This window comes from Ceratotherium simum, chromosome 11 (assembly GCF_057802395.1).
Source record: "Ceratotherium simum simum isolate JZ-2026a chromosome 11, ASM5780239v1, whole genome shotgun sequence".
In the NCBI taxonomy this organism is placed as follows: domain Eukaryota; kingdom Metazoa; phylum Chordata; class Mammalia; order Perissodactyla; family Rhinocerotidae; genus Ceratotherium; species Ceratotherium simum.
In genome coordinates, this window is record NC_141910.1 from 35,684,880 (window position 1) to 35,698,666 (window position 13,787).

The 13,787-nt window shown below is 53.3% G+C and overlaps 1 protein-coding gene across 1 annotated transcript in view; it reads left to right on the plus strand.

The window, feature by feature from the left end:
* The first annotated feature begins 393 nt into the window (after positions 1-393).
* The window catches only part of KCNK12 (potassium two pore domain channel subfamily K member 12), a 47,000-nt gene continuing 33,606 nt past the window's right edge, over positions 394-13,787 (plus strand). Inside the window, exon 1 of the mRNA XM_004436671.3 lies at positions 394-1,364. Within this exon, the coding sequence (XP_004436728.1) occupies positions 974-1,364 (391 nt within the window). The 5' untranslated portion in view covers positions 394-973. The remainder of the gene's footprint in view (positions 1,365-13,787) is intronic.

Consider the following 13,787-nt stretch of genomic DNA (forward strand, 5'->3'; position numbering starts at 1 on the left):
CGAGCGAGAGGGAACTTAAAACTTCGTACTGGAGCCCAAGAACCCGGTGGCGGGGGACCCGCGTCCTACGGCCCCCAGCCCCGGAGACCGCAAGGCACCAAAGTTGAGCAAAGTTTGGCGGCAGCTTGAAGATTAGGGAGGGACTCCGGAGCCAAAGCACAGGAAGGGGCCGGACCCGGTTCCCCAGCGGGGTGGTAGCCAGCACCGCAATCCGGACACCTGCTTGGGCGGCCCGCATTAGTGCCGCTAGAACGACCGGGAGGCGTCGCAGGAGACCAACTCCCCACCCCTTCCCTCCCTTCCTTACTCCCCCTCGCCAATACCCCGCCCCGGGCGCCGGTGACTCCGCCTCCCCGTGCCGGGCGGCTCTCCGGCTGGAGCTGGAAAGGGAGCGCTTCCCTGGACTCGGCTCGGTTCTGAGGCTCCGAAGCCGACGCCGCTAGCTCAGGCCCGGGGGCGGGAGCTGGACTGCCCGCGCAGCCTGCGCCTGGGAGCCGCCGAGCCGGGAACGCCTCATGGGACGCCCCCGGGGGCTCTCTTCATGCCCTGCTGCCGCGTCCCAGTCCTAGGCGCCCGGGCTTCACAGCCCGCCCTGCCCGCAGCCCGCGGCCTGTCTGGAGAGGAGTATGAGGCCCGGGGCCCCGCGGACGCCGGCCATAGGGCGGCAGGGGCCTAGCTTCAGACCCCTGTGCCCGAGGGCGGCGGGTGAGGAGCCGCGGGAGCCAGCGAGGCGTCGGGGCGCGAAGAGGACCGCCCCAGCCCGGGCGCCCGAAGGGCCGCGGGACCCGTGTGCGGCCTGAGCGCCGACGAGGAGGCCGAGGCGCCCCGCCGTCCGGGCTCTGGCGAAGGCGGCGAGGGGCTCCGCGGCGGCCCCCGACCCCTGGCCACCATCCTCACGCTTCTGCTCCCGCGGGGGGGATGTCGCGGCCCAGGCTCCGAGCGCCACCCCGGCCCCGGGGCTGAGCTCCGGACCATGTCCTCCCGCAGCCCCCGGCCCCCGCCCCGCCGCTGCCGCCGCCGCCTGCCGCGCCCCTCCTGCTGCTGCTGCTGCTGCCGCCGCTCGCACCTCAACGAGGACACGGGCCGCTTCGTGCTGCTGGCGGCGCTCATCGGCCTCTACCTGGTGGCGGGCGCCACAGTCTTCTCGGCGCTCGAGAGCCCGGGCGAAGCGGAGGCGCGGGCGCGCTGGGGCGCCACGCTGCGCAACTTCAGCGCCGCGCACGGCGTGGCCGAGCCGGAGCTGCGCGCCTTCCTCCGGCACTACGAGGCCGCGCTGGCCGCCGGCGTCCGGGCCGACGCGCTGCGCCCGCGCTGGGACTTCCCCGGCGCCTTCTACTTCGTGGGCACCGTGGTGTCGACCATAGGTGAGCGGCGCGCCCCGCGCGTCTTTCCTCTCCGCGCCTTTCACCTGCCGCCCTTTCCACTGCTGGGCGGCTCGGCCCGCGTCCGTCCGCTCCTCGCTTTCCTTCTAATGCCCCGTTGCCTACTTTCGTCTCGCCCTCTCCTCTCCGCCCGGCCTCGTCCTCCTGCCCCTTCTCTTAACTGGCTTTGGGCGCGGGAGCAGACCTGAGAGGCCCATCTCTGGCGCTCACCCCGCGGTGACTCGCCTGGCAGTGAAGCAGAATGGGGAGAACCCTAACCAGGCGCTGGGCGGCCCCGGGGTCGCCCGCGCTCCACCTGCCAGCTCCATGACCTAACCTCTGTGCGCCTCCGTTTTCTCCTCTATAAAAGTACTTGTGAGAATATGTAATCAAGGGCCTACTGCTTCCTTCCTATTCCCCACGACCCCCTGGGCCTCAGTTTCCTCATCCAGATAATTTGGAAAGCCCTCTCCCCCTGCACTCACAGCGTTTTTCTCTCCTTCTTTCGCTCTCTTCTTTTTTTACCACGCATTTCCCCTCAGCGTCCCCTAGCGCTTTTACCCTGGGAAGGGCGACCACTTTCCCCAGAATCTCTTTCCTAGATCTCCTTTCCACCCTCTTTTTCCACAGTCTACACTGTCCCCTCCCCAAAGAAAATCCCGTTACACTTGGAGGCCAGGACTTCAGGCGCTCTTGTTCTGGGCCCTCCTTGGTTTTCTTCCCCTTCTCCCCCTACTCCCCTCCCAACTAGCCTTCCAATTTTTTGACCTTTCTTCTTTGTTACTTTGCCATCTTTTCCAGCCAATAGTGGGGCACCAAGGGGTAGCTTGGGGGAGTGGGGTGTAGTTTCTTTATACTTTCCATCGTCCCTTCTCCCTATTTTTGGTATAAACAGTTCATGGTTTTGCAACCTTACCAAAAATGCTGTGTAAATACTCCTTGAAGCCCCCCACTTCTCCCACCTTCACCCCTCCTCTGAGCCTCTCCTGTAGAGATTCTGGAGCCACCACTGCTCCCCACTCCACCCCTTCCCTCTCTTCTTTTCCTCTCACCCATTTTCCCCATCCCACCCTTTCCCTGGGCCCTGGGTGTCATGTGAAACAGACCTCCTCCCCAGTTACTGTACAGAGTACACAATAAATACAAGATTTTCACTTTGGCAAGACTTTGTGTGTGTCCCATCCACTCCTGCTTCAACTCCCAGGGTGGGAGAAGGCACTTGGCTGGTCATACCTCTCGTCAACCCAAGGCACTGTTCCCTGGTGGTAGTTTTGGAGGAGGGGGTTGGATTCACTGGGCTGAGAAGTGAGGGATGTCACACCTTCTGTGGGTGGGTTCTGGACTGGTTTGGTATGCCAGCTTAGAGACAGGAGCATGGGCTAGCTGATCAGTGTAAGCCATTGCAGATGGCTGCTGGGAGGCAGAGAGAAAGACTGCATCTATGTGCAGGATATGAGCAGCTAGAGATGTCTTTCTGAGTGCATATGTATAGTCTACGAAAGGGCTTGCTTTCCTTCAGTGATTTTTCATGTGTCATGCTTGATCTGATTATTTTAAATAGAAAAGGCAAATATGGCCCAAGTCCAAAGTACACACAAATTGGATAAAAATACGCTGTAAAAGCTATATCATGTTGTTATGGTGATTGAAGATATAAAATGACCCCCTCAAAAAAATCCCCTTTTAAGAACTGCATCAAGTTGCCATAGCAACTAGAGTTTTTTTTAAGTGCATTAAAAGTACTAAGGATGCTTAGTCCTGGAGGATGACATCATGTATTCATAGCTCATTATTGATTTGTGCTCTTTCTCTTGAAAACACACCCTTTTGCTCTCTTCCACCTAGAGGCACACCTGAGCACATATTGGGCAGCCACAGCATTTGTCTCCCTGTGACGTGCTCTGGCTTTGGCTTCCTAGTGGAACCCACAGGCTAACGGGGAAGATGTGAGCAATGTCCTCTTCCCCTACAGTCCATGAGTCCATCCAGATGGGGCCCCATTCCATTGACCTGTGGTCTCCATGCCTCTCTGATGAGCTCCCATCAGTTTCTTCATTCACTACCCAGCCTTCGCTTCTAAAGCTCTCAGCTCTTTGCACAAAATCAAGTCAGCGTGTTGGCAAATTGTTACAAGCCCTAGCCTTTAATCTACTGATAGGATTGGTCATTCTTTAGTCAAGTGGAAAGAAACTATGTTCTCTCTCTTGATTTGTGTTTTCGGATGTGGGCAAGCAGTGTAGGAGGGCTACACTGAAGTGTGTGGCTGTGTTACAAATGATCCAACAGATTGTTTCCAAGATCTGCTGCAGGGAGACAGTCATCTCTGAGGGGAGCTGCACTCAGGGGCCAGAACTCGCCCTTTGCAGGGGTGCCAAGACAGCCACATGAGTAGAGGAGTCTCTGTCAGTTATTCACCTGCTATTGTGGTCTCGGGCAGTGGTTCAAATTGGTCACTTCTGTCAGTCAGATAAGTTCTGCTGAATCCCCAAGTAGCATGATTGTCATTTCAGCCTTCTCTTGCAAAATATACTTGGATGAAATTTCAGTAAAGACCTACATATGTCAGTTTCTCTTCTGCTTACATAGTTCCTTTCCCTCAAATGTCCTGAGTCTTCAGAGACAATTATTATTATTATTATTATTGGTGCTTTTATGGATTCAGCAGCTCAGGGAGCCAAAACTCTGTCCAAAATGGGCAGTCAGGGTTGTCTATCTGCTACCTCATCCAGTGAAGAGGAAAATTAGCATGCGCTCAGTTTTTTTTGATCAGTGACTATCACAGTGTGTATGGTCTATACAGCAGTGTAGACATTTCTTTTTTGTGCTGTGTAGACCAAGCTAAATGATTCATCTAGACTTTAATATAGAAAACCCTTCCTCCATTCATTCCATAAATATGATGTGTTGTGTATGTCAGGCCCAGTGCTATATTTTGAAAGGTTAAAGCATATTCCAACATGGGCAGTTGGATTGCAGCATTTATGGGCACCACATCTTGGCTGTCCTCACTAAAGATGATTAGAACAAGAAGGGGACCCTTGGTCCAATACCATGTGGCACAGAGTGTTAAGGGACTTGTCTCAGGTCACAGTTAATTATGTGTTCAGCCAGGCCCAGAATCCAAGTTATGCAGTGTTTGTTCTACCAATTTTTTGCATATAATTGGTGGACACATTCTTGTTTGAGATTGAGGTATTTAATAATGGGTGTGTGCCTGTCTGTCTGAGTGTGTGTGTGTGACACCAGGGCAGGGCTGGGCAGGAGGACTGGTCTGTTGGTCAGGCCAACAACTGATTAAGTCCAGAGAAAGCTTGAAGGATCAGGCATATCTTAGAGGTCATACAGACTAGAAGCATCTGGCAGGTCTTAGACGGCTGGGAAGGCAAGAGCCAGTACCAAGAAGGTCAGAGACAGGAGCACTAGCAAGTAGGAGACATTCTGGTAAACTCTGGTCCAACGACAGAAGCCACTTGCTCTCCACCTTCTTTTGCACCTGTGTGTGTGTGTGCACAGTCAAGCGTGGCTGTGTGTACTCAGGGTGAGATGGAACATGATGAGGAGATGGAATGTTTGTCCTGACATTTGGCTTGAACAGGGCCCCATATCCAGAACTAGGCAGTTTGCAATTGTGTAGACACACATGTGTGTCCACACGACACAGACCCAGCAGAAAAATTTGCCAGTGATGGTTCAGCCGTGGTTGAGGCTGTATAGAAAGTCAATCTGAATAGCTCAGGCAAAATAAAAATCCACTTTGTGGTCTAAATTATTCATATTGATTGCTTACACTGAACTGAAATCCTGGGTAATTATTATTTCTCCCATTTATGCTGTGTGACGTATTCCCAAGGGGTTGAAATCAAGTTTGCTTTAATGTGAATGCATCCATTTATTCATTCTTCCATTTAACAGAATCCGAGACAAGCATAACTCAGCACAGATGCATGTGTGGCTTTGGCATGTCATTATCTGCATCTCCTGTGATTACATGAACTCCTAAAGATAAAGACAGTGGCTTGTGCTCTTTTAATACTTGGAGGCAGTGGTCTAGCTCAAAGATATTCAAACAATCCAAAGAGTATTAATCCATCATTTCACATCCTAAAGGACATTTTATTGGTTTTCTTTGAAAAGATTAAAAGGAGACTCTCCACTGGGGCTTTAATTATGCAACTGCTGTCAGATTTACACATAGGGAAGAACATATTTAAAAATCTTTCTCAAATGGCAGCTTGATATAAACAGAAATATTTTTGCTTCCTTTTATTAGGTTTTCTGGCAGCGTATTTTAGCTATAAAGCTAAAACCATGCCGCTATAGACGGGATGGTGTAGGTATGCGAGTTGTCACTTTTGGCACTGCATAATTTAGCCTGCTACTTTCAGAATTAGGCACACTTAATTATTCAACTGCGAGATTAGTAACAAGTCCTAACTTTTTTCCTCTTTTTTAACATAGATTTTTTAAAATGTTCCTGCTTCAAAGGAAACTAAGACATTATAAGACCAAAATGTCGCTACCACATTTACACTCAGTTTTCTTCTAACATATATGTAATCCGGCTGGAGTGGTTCTGATACCAGGAGTGAAATACATTGCCCAGAAGGAGAGGAGCACCCTTCCTCACTTATTTCCCTCACTTATTTCCCTCCCTGAAAGATGATGCTAGGACAACTTTGAAGGATATTTAGGAAAAAAATACAGCATTAGATTTGAAGCTCTAGATGGCGAGCTGGAAATGCATTCTCATTCATTGCTCCGTCCTCAGCACCCAGCGCTGAACCCAGCACACAGTAAACACTCAGTGACTATTTATTCAGTGAATATAAGTCACTCATAATACAACTGCCCTAACACAACTCTTCATTTGTGCAGGTTCCCCTGCAGTTCTTTGTCCTACCTGTTGTAGAGAAAAGAAAGGGAACTAACTGATCTGTGCTGAGCTGCTTCCCTTTTGTTAACATTTTATCTTCAATGTTGTTTCCACATAGCCTTCACATACCAATTTTAGTGGGTGCATAATATTCCATCTAGTTGATGTTCCATAATTAACTATCCCTGTTGCTGGGTAGCTGGGTGGTTCCCTGTTTGGGGCTATTTTGAGTAATGCCACAGTGATCATTTTTATGCAGATGGCCTTTTCTTTCTGTAATATCTCCTTGGGTTGAATTCCCAGTGGTGAACTTGCTGAGTCAATGGATACTGCTGTCTTCATGGCTCTTGTGGCTGGCCCCTTGGGAGTGAGGGACTGTCTGGTCTCTCCCGAGCTGAGCCTCCACCTCTACAAAGTCTAGCAGAGATTGGACAGCTATCCAGCTAAGTGTTCCATGGAAACAGGCCACAGATCCACTTGGTTTTCTCCAGGATTGCACTCAGTCCCAGAGACTGAGCCGCCCCCTGAACAAGGCTGTGGCCTCAGCGTCTTCAGCCTCCCTTGCTTTACTGAGAGACGCTTCCTTTGGGAAGTTTTGGGTGAGTGGAGAAGGGCAGGAAGAAGTTGGAGAGATGGAAGTAGCCGCCAGGCCATCAAAAACTGAGGGTGTGAGGGAGTACCTGGACCGTCTTCCCTCCTATGCCCTACACTCCCAGGGATGGTCTGCCGCCACTCCTGGGCCCAGCCAGCTGAAGGAGAGCATTTTTCCCCTTGGTCCTGACTGTGCCCAAGGGCCCCAGCCTGGAACAGCCCAGAATTATGCCACATGGAGCAAAGATCTGCCCCTAAAGTATTCCAGCTGGATAGCACCATAAAAATCCTCCAGAACTTTCGCTAAGCACATAGACCATTTTGTCAACAAAAGCCAACAAGCAGCCCATTTTAGAAAACAGACAGTAGCAGAGCCACTCTAATTGAGGGTAGGAGCTGGAGCCCTGCCCAGTGGGCCTCCCCTTGGATGCCATGCACTCTCCAAAGGCTTCTCTGAGGAGCCCTAGAGCTCCTCCAAGACCAACGGATGATGGATAACTTAGCCTTGTTCTTCCTTTTACATAAGGTTCAGAGAGGGAGAGAGGTTGCCCGAGGTTACACAGCAAGTCAGAGGGGCATTTGCAGAGAGCTGGAGCTCACTCAGAACCTCCCTGTGTGGATTCTGAGGTTCTTGACCTCAAGGCTTGAGCTGTCACCCTGCCTGGAAGAGTTTCCTGAATACTGCTGAAGCTCGCTCGCTCTCTCTCTCTTTCTCTCTCTCCCTCTCTCTCACACACACACACACACACACACACACACAGCCCAAATGACGGGACAAGTAGAGAACCAGAACCAGCCGTGGTTCTTCTGAGCAGGTACCAGGCTTCCCAGAAGGGTAAGCGGTAAGCTGTACATGAAGGAGAAGAGGGACGAGCTTGTGGAGAGGAGGGTAGAGCATCTGAAGGGCAGCACGGAAGTCCATTGCCTTGGAGGTGTCCTCCAGGGAAAAGTGCCTACTCGATCTGACAGTGGTGGTGGAGCGTTAGGCCCGTGTTTGAAGGTGGAGTTCAGGGCCCCCACCCCCATCAGCTGCAGTCGGCCTCTCCTTGTCCTTGCGTGGCTGCCTCAGGTTCAGAGGAGCCAGGAGACAGAGGAAAAGCCCGTTATGTTCCTGTGGTCACCCCCAGCCCCGGGTCTTCCCCTAGTCTCCCAGCCCTGCCCTTGCTCCTGCCCAGCTCCACTGACTTGCCCAGGATCCAGGGCTGGGACAGGGGCTGCCAGCCAGCAAACCAGAATGTTTGTGGGGCTGAGGTGGGCCCGCTGGGCAGTCTCAGCCTCTGACCCCACCTGGGGACAGTGACAGGATTTCTATGCTGGGAAGTCTGGGGAAGTGGAGGGTCTTGAGGCTAGGAAGACGTAGGACTTTCCATGGGATTGAGAAAAGCCTTTGCACAGTACAGGGGAGGTGCTGGGAGAGAGTGGAGAGAGAACTGGAGCCCTTTGGCCCTCACCCCAAGCCAGCTCTTGGCTACCACCACTGCTGTCAGGCTCTGGCCCCAGGAAGTGCTATCCTAAACCCTGCCATCCCTAGCCAACCTCTAGGTCTAGTTCTTCCTCAGGGATCTAGGCCTCCTCTTCCAGCCACTGGTGGCTACGGTGGAGGATGCCCTGGACCCTGTCTGTGAGTGTCACCTCCTCCCTGGGCTTGGGCAACCCCAGCTCACAGCTATGTACTAGCTCATTAGCAGGTCAGGGGTGACTGGTGTGCCTGGGCCCTTGAAGGATCCAGCTCTGGGGGACTCACTCCATCAGCTTCCCCCAGATCCCAGAGGATTCATCCCAGGTGACCCTGGGATGGAACTTCCAGAATCTTGTGATTTCAGGTTTTATGGTGTCTGGATACCATGTCGTTATACTCATAGTAACAGACAGAGCAGACCAGGAAGGGAGGGTAGAACAGAGCGGTGCTTCTCAAACTGTAAAGTGCCTGTGAATCACCGGGCTCTTGTCAGAATGCAGCTTTCTGTTCAGTAGGTCTGGGCGGGACCTGAGCCTCTGCATCCCTCACAATCTCCCAGTGATACCCACGTCATGGGTTCCCAGTAGCCAAGGTGTAGAGGAGCAGTGGCAAATCAGGGAGTGGTGGCCTAGACCCAGCTCTGCCACTCACGGGCTGCGTGGCTTTGGGCAAGACACGTCACCACCTGGTACCTCAGTTTCTCCATTCCTGAAAGGAGGGAGTTCCCAGAGTCCCTGGGGTCACTTCCAGCTCTGATGTTCTTGTGTCCGGGGGGACTGTCGGCTCACGTTCTCCCAGCGCAGTTGAGTGTATACTGAACACACCAGCTCTGCAGCCTGCTTGCTTGGGTTCAAGTTCTGGTTCTGCCACTGACAAGCCGTGTGCTCCAAGTGAGCAGATGTTCCTCTCTGTGCCTCGGTTTCCTCTGTAAAGCAAGGGTAACGAAGGTTCCTGCCCCACGGGGTTACTTTAAGGACTGAGTGAGCTGACCCCCGTGGCTGGGAAGCCCTCGGTAAGCATCAGCTGCCCGGAGCTGGGTCAGCCCCATTGGCAGGCCCTACACTGCCTCACTGCACAGGAGGGAAACTGAGGCACTGCTCGTCCCCTGCAGCTCCCCCGGCCACACCACTCTGTGCACAACCCACTGGGTCTCAGCCACCCCTGCAGTGTGGCATCTGCCACACTGTCATTGGCTTCTGTCTTTGGGATGTGTTGCTGTCCTGCACTGTTAGATAACTAGCCCGAGAGGGTGCTTTTTAAATGTATTTTCTTTGGTCCCTCAACTAGGATGTCTTAATAATTCCTCACGTATGTGTGCTCTTTAATCTTTTTAAAGAACATATTTGGCGAATAATTAATCATGTGACTAAGTGCTGGGATAGACCAGTGTCTATCTGGTGCTTCTCTGTTCCCCACTCCCAGAACAGAGCCCTGGGAAGCCACCTCCCGCCCCCCCTCCTGCTTTCCCAGGTGGGCTGGGGCCTCCTTGGCAGTGCTTGGGCTTAGGGGGGGTCATGGAGCTGAGACCAGCAGAGAGGCCAGAGGTGGCTGAGGCCAGGCCTGCCACACTTCTGTGAGGCGGGTCTGGTGTTGGGACTGCAGGTGGAGGCCGCTGGAGGATGGCACTGCGGCAAACAGCCCCATTGTGGGTGGGAGCCAGGGTGCTGCTCCAGGGCCCCAGGCCCAAACTTCACCCTCCACCCTCTGCCTTGGGGCTACCACAGCTCCCGTGACGGGTGGAAGAAGCATTACCGGTCAGAGGCCTCCTGGGGCAGGACAGGGGTGGTGCAGGGCCCACCAGCATCTCCCCTGTCCACACTCTACCATGCCAGCAGCCAGGGCCTTTGTTCATGGGAGCAAGAGGGATAACTGAAGCATCACTGGTCTCACTGATTGTCTTCCCCACACACACGTGTCGTGCTTGCCAGTTTACTGTGTTTTCACGCAGGTTTACTCAGGAATCTCCCCAAAACCCTAGGACAGCAAAGAGGATGCTATTAACCCATTTCATAGATGAAGAGAGAGGCTCAGAGAGGTTAAGCAACTTGCCTGGGGTCATACAGCAAGTGAGTCAATGGCAGGACAGAGGATTCAGGGCTCCTGACTGCCCAGCATCCTCTCTGCTACCCAAGCTGTGCACTACCACGGAGGGGGAGCATCACGGCCCAGGCTGGGGTCTGCTGGGTGGTGGGGGCGGAGGAAGAGAATATGAGGAGGTGTCAGCAAGGGCTCAAGCACAGTTGAGGGACTTAGATTTGGCTGTGCTGTGCTCCTTGCAGCCCCGGTGGCCACACTGAACCAAGGGCTGCCTGCTTTCCATCCTTCACAGCCCTGGCCTGTGAGGGAGGCTGCCAGGCAGACGAGAGAGGGTAGACGAGCATGGTGCTGTGTGCAGAGCTCACTACAACTTGGGGAGCTTGTATTGAAGGGGCTGTGGAGGCCCACTGCACCAAGCTCCTGCCCAGAAACGGGACCCATGACCTGAGGGCCCTCAGCCTTGCACTTGGGAAAGCAGCAGTGGACACAGAGAGACAGGAACAGAAAACCAAATAACCAGAAGGTCTGCACTTGAGCACACCAGCCAGGAAAGTCTGGGGACCTGGCCAACTTGGGACAGGGCCTCCTGAGGGCCAGTTGGTTTGCAAGAGACTCTGCCCGAGGTCACGTCCTGGAGGCAAACCTGCCCAGATATTAGGGGAATGCATGAAACCAGCACCTGCCAGTGCACCCGCTCTATGGCCACTTTTCACTTCTGGCCATCCCCCTTCCACGCCAGCCCCTCCCACCCTCCCCCACTGCCACCCCTGAACTCCAGGCACTTCAAGCTTCCAGGCCATTGCTCATCTTCTCTCCACTTGGAAGGCCCTTCTCTTTCTCTCCATTTTCTACCGAGTGAACTGGGTCTTCAAGGCCCAGCTCAAACGGGGCCACTAGGGCGAGACCCTCTAAGAAGTCCCTCTTACTGTCCCCGGATGTGTGGTCATTATTGGTGTCTATGCCAGTTTCCCTGGTAATAATGCAAGCTCTGTTCAGTGGGGTAAGGTCTGTCAAAAGCTGGCACAGGACCCAGCACACAGTAGGTATCAGAAATTCCTTTCTTCTTCTTCCAGGTCAGGAGCTGCCTTAGTGGTGTTTGTCACTGCTACAATTAATAACAATAATAGCCATAAAGGCAGCAGCCATGCGTTGAATGACTACTATGAAGTGGGCACTGTGTCTGGAGATGGAGATAATTAAAGCAAAAAAGTAGTTTCTATAAATCATGGAGCATAATGCTTGGCACAAAGTAAGTGAATAATCAATGTATATTGAGTGGATGGAATAAATAAATGAGTGTGAGTAACTGAAAACCTTGGACTGCTGGAAATAATATAAAAAGAATGGAAAAACCTGGGCCCAGGCCGGGCTCCAGGAACCTGCCAGCGCCTCCCTCTCCCTCCCTGCCCCTGGAGCCCGAGGGGTTGGCTGTGCGCTGGCCCCTCTGCTGGGCCAATGGTTTAACGACCTCTTAGCGGCTGGCAGGTGTGCGGCTGGCAGCCAGCTCATTCTGGCTGGGGCTCCCCTGGCTGAGAGAGCTGTCTCCGTGGCTCTCTGAGTCAGCTTGGTCCTTTTCCTACCCTGCCTGGGGCCCAGCAGAATCCTTGGCATGAAACCACACCCGATGATTCTGAGCCTCAGCTGCTGTTGCCCCAGGAGTGGTGGGGAAAGTTCAGTCCTACGTAGGGAGGCCAGGCTTCTGGTCCCAGCTCTCCCACGGACTCAGATTCCCCATCTGGCCCCGGCTTTAGCTGCAGCCCGGGGCCATAGGGAGGCCATGCTGCATTCTACCTCTTAGCCCAGTGGTGCCACCTTCTCCCTCACCTACGCATGGCATACCTCTTAGAAACCAGATGTTAGTTCACAAATTGGATATAAATTTTATCAGCAACTAAATGCAATTCCATAAACCAGGAAAAGCCACCCCTACCCACACAGCCCAGCACTATCACATTGTCTCCAAAAATACCTGGGGAGGCTTTTATTGGAATTGGGTGTCCCAGCTGTCTGGCAAGTTACAGTTGAGATAAACACAAACCCCAAATCACACTCCGTGTGACTTCTTCCTAATCCTTTCCAAATGGCCACGATCTCATTGCCTGCTGCCCAGTGTTCTGAATTCTGAGTGCCTCGTGGTGAGCTGCTCAAACCAGGACCTGCCAGAAACGCTGCAGGGACAGCCTGGGCCAAGAGGGAAAGGAAAACGCAAAACTCTGCCCGTGTTGAGTTTTTTGGCATCTCCTATGGGGCGGGGCACATCTGGGAGACCATGCAGTTTTCGATTGTTGGATTCTATTTTCAAGTGGAGGGTGAGAAAGGAAGGCTGAGGTGGCACTGAGCCAGTTCTGAGCGAGGTCTGGAGGCCCCGGGCGGCAGGCAGGGAAGAGGACCCTGCCTTTGGCAGCACCGGAGTGGAGCTGCAGGGCCTGACCCTCCCTGCACCCAGGAACCTCCCTCTTCTGTTCTCTCCATATCTCCCAGTGCCTGGCACAGGGCTTGGCACATGGGAGGGGCTGCAGGAATATTTGTGGAATGAATGGCTGTTTCCAAGATTCTCAACTCCACCTAGGCACCAGTTTAAGAAAAAGTGAAATATGAAAATTCCCGCTTACAAATCAGATGATGATTCACCTGCTAAAAGAAAGCTTCAGTGTGCTAAGGGATTCACTCCGGGGCTTCTGTAAGTAGCCAGGCACCCCAGTGCATTCAAGTGAGATGCAACATGCAGCCCTTGTGTCAGGAACCCAGCAGCTGCATAAAGTCCCCTTTACTGCCATTGCCACTTTCACACAAGCCTCAATCCCTAAGGCAGCACAGTCCCTAATGTCAAGGGATCGTGGTCAAATTAGTGAGCAATGCACACGACCCAGTGGGCAATTCAGAAGCGAATATGACAAGAGCTGAAGTGGGAAGTGCGCCTGTACTGACTGGGGTTGTATAGGCTGCGGGAGCAGTCCAGCAGACTGGCTGTATGCCTAACGTACAGAAAGTGCCTTACAGAGCTGCTGGATATGCACCGTTCAGCTGGGCAGGTGGGTATCGTTCATGTCTCCGTTTGAAGAAATCTGCATCACCAGGAGACTGTTTGCAGTGCAGTACTGTGGTTAGGGAAAGGTGCTGAGGGCCCTGGTTCTGGGTTTGAATTTCAGTTCTGTCATTCCTAACACGGTTGCTAAGGCACGTCTCCTGCTCATTCAGTGAAGAAGTCTGGCTCGCTGCCTTCCTCTCCAGCCCTCTTCAGTCTCCCATGCATGGCCCATCCAAGACCCCGGGGCTCACATTCCTTGACCATCTCATCCACAACAATATTTTTCTCCATCCCACTCCAGCAGGTACTCTGTTCTACCTCTGTCCTTGCTATGACCAGTAACTGCACTACCCTCAAAGTTTTTGACTCCAAACATCTCTCCTTCTGACCACCGTCTCCTATCTTTCTAGCTCTCATCCTCTACTGCCCCAATATAAT